This window comes from Heliangelus exortis, chromosome 3 (assembly GCF_036169615.1).
Source record: "Heliangelus exortis chromosome 3, bHelExo1.hap1, whole genome shotgun sequence".
In the NCBI taxonomy this organism is placed as follows: domain Eukaryota; kingdom Metazoa; phylum Chordata; class Aves; order Apodiformes; family Trochilidae; genus Heliangelus; species Heliangelus exortis.
This window is the reverse complement of record NC_092424.1, coordinates 114,706,949-114,727,723: the sequence shown is the minus strand read 5'-3', so window position 1 is coordinate 114,727,723 and position 20,775 is coordinate 114,706,949. Positions and strand designations below refer to the sequence as shown.

At 58.8% G+C, this 20,775-nt stretch overlaps 1 protein-coding gene across 1 annotated transcript; it reads right to left on the bottom strand.

Annotated features, from left to right (window-relative positions):
• Nucleotides 1-7,911: 7,911 nt before the first annotated feature.
• On the bottom strand, nucleotides 7,912-20,432 carry KIF3C (kinesin family member 3C). The gene is given in 9 exon segments (XM_071742315.1): nucleotides 7,912-8,618; nucleotides 10,011-10,186; nucleotides 11,588-11,696; nucleotides 11,951-11,996; nucleotides 11,999-12,066; nucleotides 12,760-12,878; nucleotides 13,594-13,716; nucleotides 13,810-13,911; nucleotides 18,725-20,432. Coding segments are annotated over 9 exon segments (2,250 nt in total). The 5' UTR covers nucleotides 20,138-20,432; the 3' UTR covers nucleotides 7,912-8,524.
• Between the last annotated feature and the right edge of the window lie 343 nt (nucleotides 20,433-20,775).

Below are 20,775 nucleotides of genomic sequence, written 5' to 3'. Positions count from 1 at the left end.
CAGCATAAGGAAAGCCAAGGAAAACCCCAAGCCCCTGTCAGGAATAAAGGTGTCAGGAATAAAGGGTTCCTGCACAGCTTTGGTCTGGGGATGTCCATGCCACGGGTTTGTAGTGGCTGTTGTCACCTTGGGGCTGAAATACTTGAAAATCAACCCAGTAGTGAAACCATTTTGGCTCTTTTGCAACTTTTTAGAGCAAGTAAACACCCAAATGCTGCACAGAGATGTGAACTTGAGCTTGAGAATGACTCAGGACCAGGGTCAGGAGGAGAGAGCCTGGGGTCCTGGGGAACCCCCTGTGCTGCTCCTGGAGCCCAGCAGAATCTCTCCCACACCTCCCAGGGGCAGGGCAGGACTGAGCGGGGAGCAGCTCAGTGTCAGAGCTTTCTCGAGTGAGGATGGGATATAAACCACTTGGAAAACCATTTGGAGCAGCCCCTGAGTCTCCAAGCACAGCTCCCCAGGGCTGAGAGGTCCCAGAGGCAAGGCACTGGCTGGCTCAGTCTTCACACCCGAGAGCAGAGAAAGAGGAGGAGGAACCAGGAGCTGTAGAAACTTCCCCAAACACATCAGTCCAATTTCCCCAAACACATCAGTCCAATTTCCCCAAACACATCAGTCTGTCCTGGGCATGGGAGACTCAGAGGTGACCGTGTCACTCTCCTCACCCTTCCCAGTGATGCTTTGGTGACCCTGGCTCTGGGACCCATTTCCACTTCACACACAGAGTCCTAAATCCCATCCCTAACCCCAGGAAGGGGGGAATCTGACCCAGAGACCAGCACAAGGAGAAGCTGCTCCATCTCCTGCCAAGCTCTCCACTTGCACCACAGGGACCAGCTATAGCTCTGCAATCAATTGTCCCTGCCCAGCTGCTCTGAGACCACTAAACCCACCTCCTAATGCTTTGACAACAGAGCTGGATGCTCTTCAGGGAGATGGAATTTCTCGTAGGCTGTGGCCCTCACCTCCTTTGCCATCTGCTTCCATCCCATCACATCCCCCTGTTACAGACACAGCAGCTTCTTGCTGGTTCCCTGTGCCCTCAAAGGGATTTCCGTCTCCAAGATGCTCTGCTTCTGTGTGGCCCTGGTCCCCCTCACACCAAAGGGGTCCCCAGGTGTCATTTGTGCTTGTTCAGCCTCTGCTGGCTCAGCTTCTGCCTCTCTTGATCCCTCAGTTTGTACCAAACCTGTGGCTCTTGGGCCCCTCACTCTTGAATTTTCCACACTGCCATGGAATGGACAAGGAGCCTCCTTGGGCATTTGTCTTTGGACGTGGGCTGTGGGGGTTTGGGCCCTTTAAATTAATTTTTCCTTATGTTCATCATTGCAAATTTAATCATTGGCATATAGAGCCCTGCAAATCCTAGCAGTGAAGTTCAGCTTGACGACAGGAAAAATCCTATGAATTGTAGCAGGAACCAAACCAAACCTGTTAGAGTGAATTTACCTTTGATTTTCTAGATTTCAGTAAAAAATGATAATATTTTTTAACTCTCAGTAGAAGGGACCTGCTTGTTAGAATCATGTTTCTCCAGCCTGGCTCAGTGTTATCTGGTCCTGTGTAGCCCTGCAGGAATACAGGGCTGGTTGCTTGAGGGAAGCAGAGAGCTCTTCAATCCAAGAGCAGATTCTGCACCACCAAACATTTCCATCAAAGAAACTGCAGCAGACGTTTGTCAAAAGACAAAACCAACCCCAAAGGAGAAGTGAGGGAAGCAGAACTACAGAGGCAAACACAGACACCCCTGGGGATTTGCTGCATTGCAAATGAGGAGAACGTGGACCATCAATATTCATGAGCTGCAGGAGCTGAGGGCATCCAAGCACCACACAAACCTTCCCTATGCCCCCGTGCTGGTGCTGCTGGGGGACAGGGGAGAAAAAAGGCAGAGGAAAGGTTCTTATTCACCAGGCCACACCAGCACCTGCTCTCCTGGGTGATGCTTCACATCCAGAGGGACCTGGCCAGGCTGGAGAAGTGGAATCCTGCAAACTGCTGGAAGTTCAACACGGCCAAGGGCAAGGTTCTGCAGCTGGGTGGAGGCAATCCCAGGGAGAAATAGAGGTTGGGAGGAGAAAGGATTGAGGGCAGCCCTGAGGAGAAGGACTTGGGGGTGGGGGTGGTGGAGCAGAAGCTCAACATGAGCCCTCAGGGTGTGCTTGGAGCCCAGAACCCAACCATGTCCTGGGCTGCAGCAAAAGAAGCACAGACAGGGGTCGAGGGAGGGGATTCTCCCCCTCTGCTCTGCTCTGCTGAGACCCCACCTGGAGTTGTGTGTCCAGTTCTGGAGTCCCCAACAGCAGAAGGACACAGAGCTCCTGGAAGGTGTCCAGAGCAGAGCCATTCAAGAACCTCCCCTGGAAGCCATCCCTTGTCACCCACGTGGAAACCATTCCAGTGCTTTGTGACCACTTCCCTAAGTGGGGATCTCACTGTCATCACCTCCTGTGCTTTAGGACCAGGAATTCTTGTCCTGTCTCCTTTGGGCAGCTGAAAGAGGACGAACCCTTCCCCTGTGTCTGCAGCCTTGCCAGGACCTGGAGATGGGGCCACCTCTTGTCACAGTCAGAGAACCACAGAATTAAATTGCCTTGGTTGGAAAAGCCCTTTGAGCTCATCCAGTCCAACCATTCCCCCACTACCATACCTGCAGTCTTCTTCTCTTGCCTTAGGTGGAAACCACCCTGTGTTCCTTTCAATCTTTCCTGTTTTCCCATTGATTTCTTGCAAACCCATCCCAACTGGTCCTGTTCTTGGCTGAGGAGCAGTGCCTGCTGGGGCTGACCTGGGAATGCTGGGCTGAAGCAGAACGAGCCCTCTTTCTGCCTCCACATCCCCAGGACCTGTTTCTTCTGGAAAATTCTGCCCTTGTTAACTCCATTTCAGCCTCATGTCAAGGGGTGTGTCAGAGTCTCACCAAAACCTCCCAACATCTCTCAGCTGGTGCCTCCTCCTCACACCTCTGACAATTCCTTTGGTTTGATGGGACTTGCTTTGGATCAATTGATGTTCACAGAATCATGGAACTATTAAGGTTGGAAAAGATCTCTAAAATCATCGACTCCAACCATCAACCCAACACCACCATGCCCATAAACCATTAAATCCCAAATGCTGGCTCTTACTTTTCACCTTGTTCTCCTCTTGCTACTTCCAGGTGGATTTTGTTGACCCATTCAAAAATGTTCCAGGAGCTGAAGTTTTCCCCCCCATTTTAAGACTTCTCCTTTTGTTTGTCCTCTTCTTGCTTGGACTTCCCTCTTTTCCATGAAACCCCCCCAGCCCCCAGCTCCCAAACTGCTTTACCAGCTTCCCAAGGAACGTTGGTGTGGATTGAACCAGACCCATGGGATGACCCAGCACAGGTAAGAAATCTCTGATCTGCCATTTCCTTATTTGAGCTCGAGTCCACAGACCATTTTCACTGACATTTATTGTTACCCATCTGATCACAACTGACCTTTCAAATGAAGACTGAAGAAAAAAAAAAAAATTAAAAAAAAAAATTCATCACATGGCTGGGTTTTCCCTCTGGTGTTCTCAGTCACTCCCTGGTGCACAGTGCAGCAGCCTTGGGAGAATGTCTTCAGCTGAACCTCACTTCCCTGACTTTGCTTCCCCCCTCCCAGGTTCTTCCCTCCCTGCAAGATCCATCATTCCCAAGGCTCTGCCAGGGCCTGGTCCTGGGATCACAGGTGGAAGGGATCTGTTGAGCACAGAAACTGAAATCCTGCCCATCATTAATTTACCAATTCCCATGGCTCTCTCTGTGCTCCCAGAGCTCAAACACTGACTTCTGGATCCACAGGGAAAGCTCTTACCAGCACAGCCACCTCAGGTCCTGTCCTAGGAATAGAGAAGCACAGAACTGTTTTGGCTGGAAAAAACCTTGAAGGTGAAGGAGTCCAACCCTTCCCCAGCCCTGCCCCATGTCCCTCATCCCCACATCCCCAGGGCTTTCTCTGAAACCCCTCCAGGCATGATGGGGACTCCAGCCCTGCCCTGGGCAGCCTGGGCCAGGCCCTGACAACCCTTTCCAGGGAGAAATTCTTCCCCAGCTCCAACCTAAACCTCCCCTGGCACCACTTGACTTGTGCCAAAAGTTCCTCTTCTCCCATCCCTTCTTCCTTGGGAGCAGAGCCCGACCCCCCCTGGCTCCAACCTCCTCTCAGGGGCTTGCAGAGAGCCACAAGGTCTCCCCTCAGCCTCCTCTGCTCCAGGATCAGCACCCACAGCTCCCTCAGATGCTCCTCACAACTTCTCCACACCCTTCTCCATCTTCTCCAGCCCCTTCCCCAGCTCCACTCCCTTCTCTGGACACTCTCCAGCCCCTCAATCTCCTTCTGCTCCTGAGGGGCCCAGAACTGACCCCAGGATTGGGGGTGCAGCCTCAGCAGTGCCCAGCACAGGGGCACCATCCCTTCCCTTCTCTGCCCACCCCATTCCTGACCCAAGCCAGGATTCTGGTGGCCACCTTGGCCACCTGAGCACACACCTAGATGTGCTCATATCCAGATGCTATTGACCAACACCCCCAGGTCCTTTCCCACCAGAAATTTCATCTTTTTTAGTACAAATGCTCTACCCTGTTACCAAACAGGACAAACAGAGCCATCCAGGGGGGCAGACATCGGTGCCAGAGCCCGAATCCCAGATCCTTGTTCCCAAACAGGGGCAGCCCCTGAGCACCTGGAAATCCCTGGGGGGGTTTCAAAGCCCTGGAGATGTGGTGCTGAGGGATGTGGGGCAGTGGTGGCCTGGGCAGTGCTGGGGAAGGGCTGGGTGGATGCTCTGAAAGGGCTTTTCCCACCAGCAGTGATCTGAGCAGGCTCCGGATGCAGCAGGGGGAAGGAGGCAGCAGACACCCTTTGCAATGATGCTCATGTCCTTTATTGGTGCCAGTGCCAGTTTTCTGAAGGGTGCTGGAGCTTCCCCGTGGTTCCCAGCACGGGGACAAAGCTACAGGACAGCATATGGAAGAGATGTCCATCCAGAGCTGGGGTGGGGGGAGACGAGCGACCTCTCCGTAAGGTCTGTATAATATATATATATTTATAATAGGTCCTGTATATTCATATGTATAGAGTGACAAGGACGGGCCACCAGACAGTAAACTTTGGAGTTCTAAATAATCACCAGAGCAACAGGCACGAGAATTTGGTCCTAATCAAGGCCCTCACCTTGTCTACCAGCCCGGAGCAGCCCCACGCCCACCCCCTCACCAAAAAAAAGGCATTTCCAAACCTGAAACCCAAAACAACTGAACCATGAAACAACAACAACAACAGGGAAAAAAAAGCCCCATCCCTCTGTCCCTTTCCCTCCCCCCCCCGTGGTTTTTCCCCCTGTACAGTGCCCCACACTGACTACACAGACCCCTGGGCTGCAGCACACGCACCCACACCCACACTCACACCTAAATACACACACACAGACACCCCAAGAGTGGGGAACATTACAAATGTACAGCAGGGGGGCTGCCACCACCCCCAGGGGCTGCCCAGACACCCCAGGTGGAAGGGCCCCTCCTCACCCCTCGGTGCCCCCATCACCGGGTCCTGGTGGTGGCAGAACCAGCCCCGGGTTTGTGCTAAGGAGGTTGGGGGGATGTTGGCAGCTGGGATGGACAGAGCCACGGGATGGATGGGACACGAGTGGTGCTGGGCTGTTGGATGAGGCTCAGCACCCATCCTGGGCTCTGCTGGAAGGGCTGACACTTGGCTGCCACCAGGAATCCTGGGCATGTCCTCTGCCCATGAGACAGCTGAGGGCCAAGGGGGGAGGTGGGAGAGCAGGAAAACCACCTCCCAGCAGGATGCTCCACAGCCTGGGGCAAGCCAGGTGGAAGCAGAGGACATCAGCAGCTCTGGAGATTTGCTTCCCATGCCCTGCGTGGAGACAGGAGGTAAAGCAGCCCCTGTCACTGGTTCCTCACCTTGGAGCTCCAGGAGCTGCTGATCCAGCTGGAGATGAACTTGGGGCAATTAGAAAACAAGGAAGGAAATTTTTTTCCTGCAGCTTCTCCCCTCTCTCAAGTCCGTGCTTCCCAACCCACCTCCCAGAGGCCATCCTGGAAATGAAATAAAGAACCAGGTCCCTCACCCACCAGGTTCCATGGGGCCAGAGCCCTCTTGCTCCAGGGGGGGCACAGACAACCCCTTCCCTGCCTGCTGGACAGGAGGAGCTCACCCCAAACCCTGGAAGGGATCCCTCTCTACCACCCCCTTTCTCCTGCACCCTCCTCTCCAGGCTGAGGACACCCCAGACCTGGGTGCTGCTCAAAGGGAGTGAGCTCAGCCCTGGGAACAACCCACAGCTTCCAAAATCACCTACAAGCCAACTGCTGGGGTAGGGGAGAAGGGGAGAAAGGTTTTGGAGAGACAGAAGATGTTGTGGGACACAGGAGGGAAGATGGGGGCAGGGGGCAAAGATCAAGAAGAGGAAGCAGGACAGTGCTGCAGGACATGGGAAGAAGACATCTCAGAGCAGAGCAGGGGATGTGTCAGGAGATGGGAAGGTCTGTGGATGCCCCAGCCCAGCCTCATGGAATAACAGAAGAATCGTTTGGGTTGGAAAAGACCTTTAAGATCATCGAGCCCAACCACTACCCAACACTGCCAAGGCCACCACGAGGCTTTGTCCCAAGGGCACCTTGATGGGACACTCCTGTAGGGTGGGACTGGCACTGCTCTGAAGAAGGCAGAGCTGATGGTTCTGCTCCTGATGGTTCTGCTCCTGATGGTTCTGCTCCTGATGGTTCTGCCCTGTGCCTGTGCTTTGTGTCCTCTCCCTCCCTTCCCCCAGCTCCGTGTGCAGGAGGCATCCAGGTGAGCAGTGAGCAGAAATTCTCTTCATTGCCAGGAGATGCCCGAAGAGCCCCTGCTGCAGCCTGCTCACACCTTCCCAGCCATGGCCCTCTGAAGGGGCCCAGGGGTCACTGCCTCACCCATCAAACCCCAGGGTGGTTTGGGTGGGAAGGGACCTCTCAAGGCCACCGAGTCCAACCCCTGCAGTGAGCAGAGACATCTTCACCCAGAGCAGGGACATCTTCACCCAGAGCAGGGACATCTTCACCCAGAGCAGGATGGTCAGGGCCCCATCCAACCTCCCCTGGAATGGTTCCAGGGATGGGGCTTAGTTTTCATTAGGACCTTCTCACACAAACAGCTCTCCCCCACCTCTGCACATCCCAAAGCCACCCCAGGGCAACCACAGCACTGCCAGAGCTGGTCTTCAACAGGCACCCCCTTCCCTCAGCTGTATCACTGACACCTGAATCACCCAGGATCACCAAACCATGTCCTGGCACCTCCGTGTGCTGCTGCCCGGGATGGGTCTCAGATCTCCAGAGTGCCCCCTCCTATATTTCACCTGTTTCATGTCCATCCCTCCGTGACCCCTGCAATCACCAGGGAAGTTCTCCCAAGGACAAGCTGACCCCAGGAGGTATTACCCAGCCCAGAGGACAGTGCTACTGACAGCACTCCTCCAGGCATCACCATCTGTCCTGCATTCCTGCAGTGCCTTTGGTTGCCAGGACACCATCACCTCTGCTCTCCCGAGGGAACACTGCTCCTCAGACTCTCTGTGTCCTTGGGAAGGGTGGCTGGGAAGGGATGGAGCTTCCCATCTCCTCTTCTTGTCGTAAGGAAGGAGAGCAAGCTGGATGCCAGGTGACTGAACAGGACAGGGTCATCACCATCTCCAGAACGTGGCACAGGTGAACAAGGTCCCAGCACCACTGGGACTGACTGGGTCTGATGGATCTGCAAGCCCTCTGTGGATGGAGCTGATGTTCCTGGAGTGACAGCCATGCCCAGAAGTCAAGGAGATGTCACCACTGCCACCAGTGCTAATGCAAGCTGCAGATCCCTCTGAACCTCTGACAAGCCCAGCACGAGGTGCTGCCACCACAGAGTCCCCAAATTCTTGTAGAAACCACCACGTTCCTTGGATCCAGCAAAGCCAACACAGCACCAGCATCCAGGGCTGCCTCACCCTCTGCCAAAGCCACCAGAGATGGGCACGGGCCCTCTGCTGCCTGCTCTGCAGAGCACTCCTGTGGGCAGCAGCAGGCTGATGGGGACACCCAGGCAGTGTCCCCACGTCCCAGTCCAGCACGGGGACCACAGCATCAGCACGGGGGGGGGGGCTGGGAGCTGGGAGCTGAGCCCACCCCAGGAGCCACGGGCACTGCCAGTCTGGGATGTCCTCCAGCCCCAGGGTGCCTCCCCACCCTGCGCATCAACCACGCCATAAATAAATACCTTAAATAAATAAAGGGGAAGATCCGGGCTTGGGGGGGGAGGGTGGAGAAGAAGGAGAGCAGAGGGCAGGAGGGGGGAAGGTCCCCTGGCCCCGGGGCTGCACAGACGCACACGAAGGAGCCGAAGACGAAGCCGATCGGGGAGCGGTGGAGATGCTGCCAACCAGGGCCCCTTCCAGGGTGGGGCTGGGTCCTCACTGCGAGGTGGCACAGGGTCAAGGTTGGGGGTGTGTGACCAGGGGGTCCGGGATGTCACTCCTGAGCTGGCATCGTGGTGGCCCGGGGGGAGCTGGAGGCGAGGGACACATGCGTGGTGGAGGACGGCAGTGACCGCGGCGTCTGGCACCTGCAGGGACGGACAGGGACAACCTGGCCTCCTGCTCCTTGTCCTTCCCTGGCCTCCTGCTCCTTGTCCTTCCCTGGCCTCCTGCTCCTTGTCCTTCCCCGGCCTCCTGTTCTTTGTCCTTCCCTGGCCTCCTGCTCCTTGACCTTCCCTGGCCTCCTGCTCCTTGTCCTTCCCTGGCCTCCTGTTCTCCCCAAACCCCACCACGTCCTGTCAGTGGCTGTGCAGGCAGCACTGGAGGACACCCAGGGGCAGGATGATACCTCGTGTCTTCCCATCTGCACCCCTCAGCACCAGCACCCACCAGAGCCCAGGGACCTTACACCTCCCCCACTGCCCCCCCTGCCATGGTCAGGGACCCCTCCCCACCCCAGGGTGCTCCAAGCCAAACCGGCAAAACCGGGCTGTAAATATCTAGCTGGATTGTCCCTGCACCACATTGCCAAGGTCTGATTGTCCAGAAAATATAAACTATGTGTGAAATGTCAGCTCTAACCCAAAAGCAGTGACACAGCCACACAGTGACCCCCAGACTGCTTTGGGTTAAAGAGGCCTGAAAGCTCCCCCAGTGCCCCCCCTGCCATGGTCAGGGACCCCTCCCCCAGCCCAGGGGGCTCCAAGCCCCATCCAACCTGGGCTGAGACACTGCCAGGGATGGGGCAGCCACAGCTTCCTTGGGCAACCTGGGCAACCAGGGGCTCAGCACCCTCACCCCAAGGAATTTCTCCCTCACATCTCAGCCCCAGCTCCCCTCTCCCAGCTCCAAACCCTTCCCCCTTGTCCTATCCCACTCCAGCCCAGCCAGGACATCACCTTATTCCAGGCCACCACTAACCCATGGCCCACACCTGAGAATCACAGAATGCTCATGGCTGGAAAGGACCTCTGAGATCACCAAGTCCAACCAAACAATTTCTCCCTCCCTCCCTCCCTCCCTCCCTGCCCAAGATCTCCTCTCCATCTCCCCTCTCCCAGCTGCAAACCCTTCCCCCTCGCAGGCTCCCATCCCTCCAGGCCCTTGTCCCAAGTCCCTCCCCAGCTTTCCTGGAGCCCCTTCAGGCACTGGAAGGTGCTCTAAGGTCTCCCCGTTGCAGCCTTCTCTTCTCCAGCCTCAACACCCCCAACTCTCTCAGCCTGGCTCCAGAGCAGAGCTGCTCCAGCCCTCCCAGCAGCTCCAGGGCCTCCTCTGGACCCATCCCAACCACCCCACATCTCTCCAGTGCTGAGCTGTCTGACGTATTTTAAAAGCTGATCAACCCCAGCAGCTGGTGGCCAATTTCACCCCAGAAGGAACTGGGGGACTCAGAGCCCTGCTTTGACCCTCTGCCTGCCCCGAGACACCCCCCCCAGCACCCCAGTGGTGCCACATCCCTGTCCTGTCCCCCCCAGACTCACCAGGACCGGGACTTCCTGACCCGGGAGGCCGCTGGTCGCTCCAGGAGGCTGTCGAGGTGCAGCAGCCTCTCCAGGTGCAGGGCCCGGGGGTCCTGTTCTGAGGGGTCCCTGCTCCTCTCAAACTCGAAGATGGCCGGAGGGGAGAGGTCCAGCTCCAGGAACATGATGTTCTCAGCCTGGGGCAGGAGAGGGAAAAGGGAAAGCCAGGATGGGGACTGAGTCACCACACGGCAAAACACGGCACCAGCTCCAGCAAGTCATGGAACCCCAGAGTGGTTTGGTGGGAAGGGACCTCAGAGCCCATCCAACCCCTGCCATGGTCAGGGACCCCTCCCCCAGCCCAGGGGGCTCCAAGCCCCATCCAACCTGGGCTGAGACACTGCCAGGGATGGGGCAGCCACAGCTCCCGGGGGAACCCATTCCAGTGTCCATGCTGCTGACCAGCAGAACCAGGACCCTCCTCTGGCTGCTGCTGCCTCAAACTGCAGCCCAGGCTCCTGCCCTGCTCAGGCTCTTCTGGTCATCCCAGCAGCCAAGGCTGGATGTGTCCCTGTCCTCTTGAGAGGCAAAAGCTGCCAGAACCACTGAGCCAGAGCTCAAGTCCCAGCTGAGAGTGTGGCCACTCACCCTGCCAAGTGAGAGGATAAAGCTGGGAGCTTCACCTGACCCTTCTCAAATCATCCTGAGCTTCTTTATTCCATCTTCTCTCGCACTGTTCATCCATCCATCCGTCCGTCCATCCATCCATCCATCCATCCATCCATCCATCCATCCATCCCTCCATCCATCCCTCCATCCATCCCTCCATCAATCCATCCATCCAGAGAATCACAGAATGATTTGGGGTGCAAAAGATGCTCAAGACCATGGAGTCCAACCCTTCCCCCAGCAGTGCCCCATGTCCCTCATCCCCACATCCCCAGGGCTTTCTCTGAAACCCCTCCAGGCATGATGGGGACTCCAGCCCTGCCCTGGGCAGCCTGGGCCAGGCCCTGACAACCCTTTCCAGGGAGAAATTCTTCCCCAGCTCCAACCTAAACCTCCCCTGGCACCACTTGACTTGTGCCAAAAGTTCCTCTTCTCCCATCCCTTGTTCCTTGGGAGCAGAGCCCGACCCCCCCCTGGCTCCAACCTCCTCTCAGGGCTTGCAGAGAGCCACAAGGTCTCCCCTCAGCCTCCTCTGCTCCAGGATCAGCACCCACAGCTCCCTCAGATGCTCCTCACAACTTCTCCACACCCTTCTCCATCTTCTCCAGCCCCTTCCCCAGCTCCATTCCCTTCTCTGGACACTCTCCAGCCCCTCAATCTCCTCCTGATCCTGAGGGGCCCAGAACTGACCCCAGGATTTGAAGGTGTGGCCTCAGCAGTGCCCAGCACAGGGGGGCAGGCTCTGCCCTGGCCACACCACTGCTGGTGCAAGCTGTCCACCCATCCATCCATCCATCCATCCATCCATCCATCCATCCATCCATTCATCCCTCCCTCCCTCCCTCCCTTCCTCCCTCCCTCCCTCCCTCCCTCCCTCCCTGCCTCCCTCTCTCCCATTATCCAGCAGCTCTGCTTCCCTGCTCCCGTACCCGGTACCGGGGATGGGCTCCCATGGCCATGGCCACCCGTGCGTACTGGCTGATGGGTCTCTTGTACCCCACTGCCGAGGTCGGACGCTTCTTCATCTGGTTGCTGTTCCTGCAGAGTCGGGCGGGGGAGATCAGGCAGGAGAGGAACTTTTACTAAAGCCCAGAAATTCCCACCAAAACCACACCCCAGGGGTGACACAGGGAGCTCACAGCCCACCGGGGGAGCGTGGCCCTTCCTGCCTCGGGGACGATTTCCGCCCGAAGGCATCTCCAAGTATCTGGGGGTCCCCGAGGTGCCCCCCGAGCCTGGGGACATCCCTGCCCCAGGGGAGGGGTTTGGCAGGGCTGGGGGGACACACGTACCCTCCGGTGGGCACCAGGGGCTGGAACTTCCACTGCTCCTCCTCCCATCGAAGTAGAGGCGGTTCATGATTTTGTTCTTCTCCTCTGGTGGGATGAAGTTCTCGATGATCAAGTACCTGAGTGAGCAGCCACAGGGCAGGGGCAGAGGGGTGGGGAGGGGCAGGAGAGGAAGGAAATGATGGGACAGGTGGTGGGAAAGAGGTCGGGAAGGGAGAAGAGAAGGATATCAGGAGAAGAGGGAGATACCAGGGCATGGGGACACGTCCGGAGGATGGAGAGGTGATGGAGACAGGTTAGAGAGGCACAGGGTGGGGTGGGTGGGAAGGGACCTTTCCAGGGCATCTACTGCAACCCCCTGCAGTGGGCAGGGACATCTTCAACCAGGACAGGTTGCTCAGGTTGGACCCCGAGGGGAACTTTTATCTCATTCCTATTTTGGGGGGGAGGGGAAATTCAGCAGCTGCAGGAAATGGTTCCAAGCTTTTAAAATGCCTGACCCAGGTCGGAAACAAAATCTGAGATGAAATCCTGTTGCTTAATAAAAGCATCAATATCGCAGCCTGAAAATGCTAAAATGTCTGTTTTTCTGGGTTGGAACTTTTTTTTTTTAGATATTAAATCAATCCTGGAAGTGCAAACAGACCCAGTGCAGGAGGTGGAGCAGCAGCTGCCTCTCCTGTGGGGAGGTTCCTGAAGGGAAGATGCTGCTTGGCTTTGGTGGCTGCCCCCCTGCCATGCTCTGTGCACCCCAAACCTGCTCCATGCACCCCAGTTTTGCCCCTGGGTACAGAGCACCCACGACCACCTACTTGAGCTTCAGCTCCCGTGTCTGCTCGTTCTGGGCCTCCTCCAGGTCCTGGCGCACACGGATGTATTCCTCATGCTGGTCCTGGATCTCTGCCTTCACTGCCTGGAGCTTGGCATAGAGCTGGGGAGAGGGGCACCCCTCAGCACCAGCACCCACCAGAGCCCAGGGACCTTACACCTCCCCCAGTGCCCCCCCTGCCATGGCCAGGGACCCCTCCCCCAGCCCAGGGGGCTCCAAGCCCCATCCAACCTGGGCTGAGACACTGCCAGGGATGGGGCAGCCACAGCTTCCTTGGGCAACCTGGGCAACCAGGGGCTCAGCACCCTCACCCCAAGCAATTTCTCCCTCCCTCCCTGCCCAAGATCTCCTCTCCATCTCCCCTCTCCCAGCTGCAAACCCTTCCCCCTCGCAGGGTCCCATCCCTCCAGGCCCTTGTCCCAAGTCCCTCCCCAGCTTTCCTGGAGCCCCTTCAGGCACTGGAAGGTGCTCTAAGGTCTCCCCGTTGCAGCCTTCTCTTCTCCAGCCTCAACACCCCCAACTCTCTCAGCCTGGCTCCAGAGCAGAGCTGCTCCAGCCCTCCCAGCAGCTCCAGGGCCTCCTCTGCACTGGCTCCAACAGCTCCGTGTCCTTCTGCTGATGGGGACCCCAGGGATGGACACAGCTTTACCCCAGGGGGGTCTCCCCAGAGCAGAGCAGAGGGGACAATCCCCTCCCTGGCCCTGCTGCCCACACCCTGGGGGTGCAGCCCAGCCCAGGGGGGGTTTGATGGCTCACGCTGAGCTTCTCCTCACCCAACACCCCAGGGCTCTCTGCTCTGCTCTCCCCACTTCCTCACCTTCTTCAGCTTCTTGGTTTTGATCTCCACCTCCTGCTGCAGGGAGCTGAACGTCTCCCGCAGCTCCATGGTCTCCTCATCCCTCAGCAGCATCTCCTGCTGCATCTCCCGCTCCCGGCGTTTCTGGGGGGCAGAGGGAAAACCCTCAGAGCCCGGAGCTGCCCCGGGGGGCCCCCCCGTTCCCCCCCGGGGCAGGGCCAGGCCCTGTGCCTTTACCTGCTCGGCAATCTCCTGACGCCTCAGCTCCAGCATCTTCTGCTGCTCGTTGGTGTGGTCCATGATGGTCCTGCCCCCAATCAGCAGTTTGCTCTCCATCGCCTGGGGGGGACACGGGGTGGGCTCGGGGCTCAGGGCACGGCTCCCCCGCCCCCCTGCTCGACCTCCACGGGTGCCCAGCCCCAGCCCTGCTCCCTGCTCGGGGTGAGGGACACGCGGGGGAGGAGGGAGCTCTGGTTGTGGGACGGCTTAGATGGGTCCCCAGCTGGTGGGGAGGGGGCACCTTGGGGACAGCTGAGGTGAAGTGTGCCCACCCCAGCTGGGGGGCTCTGCCTGGAGACCCCTGGGACTGTGAGGGGAGATGGCACCAACCCAGCAGCTCTGCTGGGCTCTGGGGATGTGGGGACCCACCTCATCCCCCCACATCACCCCCCCATCCTACCCCATCCCATAACATCCCATATCCTCACCCCCCATCCCACCCCATCCTATCCTTCCCATCCCATCCCACCCCACCCCATCCCACCCCATCCCATCCCACCTCACCTCCCCATCCCACCCCATCCTATCCATCCCATCCCACCCCATAACATCCCATATCCTCACCCCCCATCCCACCCCATCCTATCCATCCCATCCCATCCCATCCCATTCCACCCCATAACATCCCATATCCTCACCCCCCCATCCATCCCACCCCATCCCATCCCAAGCCCCTCCTCCTGCTCCACTTCTTGCTCTCCATCCTGTTCCATCCCATCCCATCCCATCGTATCCCACTCATCCTCCTCCTCAACCCCCCCCGTCCCTGCACCCCCCCACCCACCCGTGCACACTCACACACCCGTGCACACACACACACCCGTGCACACACACACAGACACGTCAGCACACTCGGGAGGGCACACACATGCACACCCACATGTGTGCAGGGGCACGGGTGTGTGCACACGTGTGGGGGTCTGTGCAGACCCATGGGATACACGTGTGGGGGGTGTGCATCATGTGCTGGTGTGTGCACACACGTGTGGGGGGTGTGCATCATGTGCTGGTGTGTGCACACACGTGTGGGGGGGTGTGCATCATGTGCTGGTGTGTGCACACACGTGTGGGGGGGTCCTTGGGTGGGTGCCCATGCACACTTCCCAGCAGGTGCCAGCACACGCGTGCAAGATGCGTGTGTCCCCACGTGTCCCCGTGTGTCCCCGTGTGTCCCCGTGTGTCCCCTGCATCCCGGTCACCCCGGGGGTGGGTGTGGGGGCCCCGGGGGTGCTCAGGGATGTTCCATCCCCACGGTGTCCCCAGGGGTCCCCAACAGCCACCACCCCACCACCCCCCTGACCCGAGTTTCCTTCTCATTCTCCACACTTTTCCCCCGGGTATTCCCTATTTTCTGCCCTATGCTATTTTTTCCCCTATTTTTCCCTGTTTCTCCTATTTCTTCCCCAATTTTCCTCGATGTTTCTCCCATTTTTTTCCCGTTTCTCCTGTTTTCCTCCATTTTTCCAGTTTTTGCCCTATTCCCATCCCTTTTTTCCTGTTTTTACCTTTGTTTCCCTTATTTTTCCCCTATGTTTCTTATTATTTTTCTTATTTCCCTGTTTCTGATTTTTTTTAATTTCCCCTTCTTTTTCCCCCTATTTTTTCCCTGTTTCCCCCAATTTCCCCCTATGTTTCTTTTTCCCCCCCATTTCTATTTTTCCCCTATTCCCTTGTTTCCCCTATGTTTCCCCTATTTCCCCATTTCTCCATTTTTTTCCAATTTTCCCTCTACGTTTCTCCTATTTTTTTTCTCATTTCACCCCCTTTTCCCCTCTTTTTCCTTTTGTTTCTCCCATCTTCCCCCATGCTTCCCCTACTTTTTCCCAACTTCCCCCCAGTTTCTTTTCCCCCTTTCTTTCCCCACTACGTTTCTCCTATTCCCCCCCTCTTTTCCCCCATTTTTCCCCACGTTTCTCCAAGGTGCACATCTGGGTGTCCCCCACCATGTCCCCCCAGGCAGGTCCCTCAGCAGCACAAGTGTCACCTCGGTCCCTCCACCAGGGCGTGGATGGGGTGGGGCTGTTTGTCCCCCCCAGGGGTGACACCGCACTGGTGTCACCAGCCCCTGTCCCCTGGGTGCCTTTAAGGCCACCAAAGGGGGGTGGTGTCACCTCTCTGCTGGCACTGCCACATTACTCAGCAGTTCCAGGACCCCGAGCAGCCCCACTGAGCTGTGCTGGGGGAGGGGACATCACCCCCACCCTGCTCCACCACAGTGGGGACACCGGCCAGGGAGGAGGGGGACACCCCTCTGGGACATGGGACACCCATCAGGGCACCCACCATTGGGCACACATCATGGGACACCCATCGGGGCACCCATCATTGGGCACACATCATGGGGCACCCATCGTGGGACACCCATCGTGGGACACCCATCATGGGGACACCCATCAGGGCACCCATCACTGGGCACCCATCATGGGACACCCATTGTGGGACACCCATTGTGGGACACCCATCAGGGCACCCATCATTGGGCACCCATCACTGGGCACCCATCATGGGGACACCCATCGTGGGACACCCATCATAGGGATTCCCATCACGGGACACCCATCAGGGGACACATGGGACACCTATGGTAGGGCACCTGTCATGGGACACATGTCATGGGGTACGTGTCATGGGGACATGGCACATGTCCCACACATTGTGGGACACCCAGCACAAGGACACCCATCACAGGACACCCTTCATGGGACACCCATCATGCAGAGTCCCACCATGGGACATCCATCATGGGACACATGTCATGGGCCATCTGTCATGGAGACCCCCATCACAGGACACCCATCATGGGGACACCCACCATGGGACACCCATCGTGGGACACCCATCATGGGGACACCCACCATGAGACACCCACCATGGGACACCCATCACGCCAGCCAGGCAAGGCCACACATCCCTGGGGCACTGCCATGTGTCCTGGCCACTGCCACATGTCCTTGGGCACTGCCACACATCCCTGGGCATGACTGTGCATCCCTGGACATGTCACACATCCCTGGACATGTCACACATCCCTGGACATGTCACACATCCCTGGACATGTCACACATCCCTGGACATGCCACACATCCCTGGACATGTCACACATCCCTGGACATGTCACACATCCCTGGACATGCCACACATCCCTGGACATGCCACACATCCCTGGACATGTCACACATCCCTGGACATGTCACACATCCCTGGACATGTCACACATCCCTGGACATGCCACACATCCCTGGACATGTCACACATCCCTGGACATGTCACACATCCCTGGACATGACAAAACATCCCTGGACATGTCACACATCCCTGGACATGACAACACATCCCTGGACATGCCACACATCCCTGGGCATGTCACACATCCCTGGACATGTCACACATCCCTGGACATGCCACACATCCCTGGACATGTCACACATCCCTGGACATGACAAAACATCCCTGGACATGACAACACATCCCTGGACATGCCACACATCCCTGGACATGTCACACATCCCTGGACATGTCACACATCCCTGGACATGACAAAACATCCCTGGACATGCCACACATCCCTGGACATGTCACACATCCCTGGACATGCCACACATCCCTGGACATGTCACACATCCCTGGACATGACAAAACATCCCTGGACATGACAACACATCCCTGGACATGCCACACATCCCTGGACATGTCACACATCCCTGGACATGTCACACATCCCTGGACATGTCACACATCCCTGGACATGCCACACATCCCTGGGCAGGGTCACACATCCCTGGACATGTCACACATCCCTGGACATGTCACACATCCCTGGACATGACAAAACATTCCTGGACATGACAAAACATCCCTGGACATGTCACACATCCCTGGACATGTCACACATCCCTGGACATGTCACACATCCCTGGACATGCCACACATCCCTGGACATGTCACACATCCCTGGACATGACAAAACATCCCTGGGGGGCTACAAGTGTGGGCTGTGACCATGGAGGAGGACACGAGGACATCCCCCTGACACCCTTGGGCACATTACCCCCCCCGAGGAGGGCTCAGTGACACTTCTCCAGCCCAGGCCACCACAGGGACAGGGGACACACACTGTGGGAGGGGGTCAGGACCCCCCCAGCCCTGCTCCCATCCCTGGGGGGGCTTCCAGATGGGAGCACGGCTGGAGGAGGGGACAGTGGTGCAGCCCTGGACCTCTGGCAGTGCCACCCAGGGCTGGGCCGGGGCCACCGTGTCCCCTCTGTCACCCATCTCCCAGCGTCCCTGAGCTGTCTGGGCAGGACCGGGTGGCAGCAGTGCCAGGTCCCCAGCCCTGGGCGTGTTCCCAGGGCCACCAGGGAGGAATCTGCAGCATCACTGCCCCCACCTCTCCTTAGGATGCTTTGTTGTGCTGAGGGGGGGGATGAGCTGAGCACAGCAAACTCATGACACCAGTGACCCACTCCCCCACGATCCACGTGATTGTCCATGGCTGAGGGCAACCCCAGACCCCCAGTACAGGAGCACGGGGATGTTCTGGGGACCCTGCTTGGGGACCCTGCTTGGCACCCCACCTTGCTTGGGGACCTTCCATGGGCACCCTGCTTGGGGACCTTCCTTGGGGACCCTGCTTGGGGACCCTGCTTGGAGACCCTGCCTGGGGACCTTGCTTGGCACTCCACCTTGCTTGGGGACCTTCCTTGGGGACCCTGCTTGGGGACCTTCCTTGGGGACCCTGCTGGGGGACCTTGCTTGGCACCCCACCTTGCTTGGGGACCTTCCATGGGGACCCTGCTTAGGACCCCTTCAAGCACCCCAGAAGGGGCTGGGGGCCACAAGGGTCTCTCCTCTCGAAGGGGGGTGGTGGCCATACCTTGTACTTGGTGGCCAGCAGCTCCGTGGCCTCCTGCTCCTTCCGTAGATCCTCGATCATCTTCTCCTTCTCCTGCAGCAGCTTCTGCTTCTCCTCGCTCACCAGGCTGTGGTCATCCCGGATAGCAGCCTTCTCCTCTTCCAGCCTCTCCTTCTGCTCCTTCAGGTAACTCTCCATGTTCTTCTCCAGGCCCTCCTCGTTGTCCTCCTCCCCTTCGTTCTCCGGGGCGCTCTCTCCGTCCGCCACCTTCTTCCTCCGGCCGCTCCTTCTCCTCTTCTTCCCCAGCATCCCACGTTTCTCCAGCTGCGCCTTCAGCCGCACGATCTCCTCCTGGAACTCCCTCAGCAAGGTGTCCTTGGGGTCCTCGTTCACCCGGGGCTTGTTCTTGATGTTCTTGGCCCTGTTGGCGAACCGAAGGGTGGAGAGGCTCTCGTCGTAGCTGTGCGAGGCCGGGCCCAAGGTGGCCACCATGATGGTCTTGGCGTTGCCCCCCAGGGAATCCTGGAGCAGCCGGGTCAGCTTGGAGTCCCTGTAGGGGACGTGGGTGCTCCTGCCGTCCACCAGGGCGGAGATGACGTTGCCCAGGGCGGAGAGGGAGAGGTTGATCTTGGAGGCTTCCTTGGGGCGCTCTCCCTGGGCCCCCATTTTGCTCTGGCGCTCGCTGCCCGCCAGGTCCACCAGGTTGAGCTTTCCCACGCGGATGTGCTCCTGCCCGTCGGGGCCCCGCTCGCTGCACTCGATGGTGATGAGGAAGATGGCGTGGGAGCGGGAGCTGTGCTCGTTCATGTTGGTGCTGCCCACCGCCCGCGTCTGGCTGCCCAGGTTCATCACGTGCTCGATCTCCTTGACGTTCTTGGTCACGAAGGAGGAGAGGTCCTTGATGTACACCCCGGACTCGGGGTTCTCCTTCAGCTCCAGCTTCTTGCTCTGATCCTTGGCGAGGAGGTCCCTGATCTCCTCCTGGTAGATCTCCAGGTAGGAGGCCCTGACCAGGTACTGCTGGTTCTGGGAGCGGGAGATGTGGGTGAAGATGTGCTCGAAGGAGATGGGGATGATGCCCCTCTTCTCCGGCTCCGCCCAGACCCCCTGCATGGTGTAGGTCTTGCCGGTCCCGGTTTGCCCGTAGGCGAAGATGGTGCCGTTGAAGCCCTGGAGCACGGAATCGATCAAGGGCCGAACCGTCTCGTCGTAGAGATCCGCCTGCTTGGAGTTGGCGTCGTAGACGGCGTCGAAGGTGAAGGTCTTGGGGAGGTCCCCGGGGGCTGCGCGGGGGTGGCGGATGCTCACCTGGCCCAGCTTCACATCCAGCTCCAGGACACGCTGGTACCCGGCGGCTTCTTCCTTCCTGCTCATGGGCCGGCACCGGGCCACCACCTTCAGCGCTTCCGAACCGCTGCGGGACTTCCCGGCCATGGCGGCGGCGGGCGGGGCCGCCCCGGCTACCGGGACCGGGGGAGAACCGGGGAGCGGGGCTGGGCTGGGGGGTGGGGGGGGACGGAAGGAAAGGAGGGAGGGGAGAGAGAGGAAAACGGAAAGGGGAGAGGGGGGGGGGGCTCAGCCCTGCCGCCCCCGCAGCATCCCCCGGGCCGGGGCTGGGACCGGGACCGGGCGGAGGGTGCGGGGGGGCGGGGGGCGGCGGGGCGGCCCCGCCGGGCGCTGGCTCATGGCAGCGCGGCCCCGGCTGCGGGGCGGGGACTGGGGGCGGCCCCCCCGAACACAGCGGGGAGGGACAGGGGGAGGGGCGAGGGGCAGAGGGACCCCCCCCCCTAAGCACCCGGCAGGGAGGGACGCGGGGGGCGGGGAACGGGGGTAAACACCCACCCCCCAACCCCGGACACGGAGGGGTGGGACGTGGGGGCGGGGATTAAGGGGACGCCCCCCCTCCCCCCGCACCCGATAGGGAGGGACATGATGGTGGGGATTAGGGGGACCCCCGCCCCCCCTCCCCCCCCGAACACGGCAGGGAGGGAAATGGGGAGGGGGGGCGGTGACTGGGGGGACCCTCGCCCCCCAAGACTGTCAGGGAGAGGGAGCTGAAGGGGGGGCGGGGA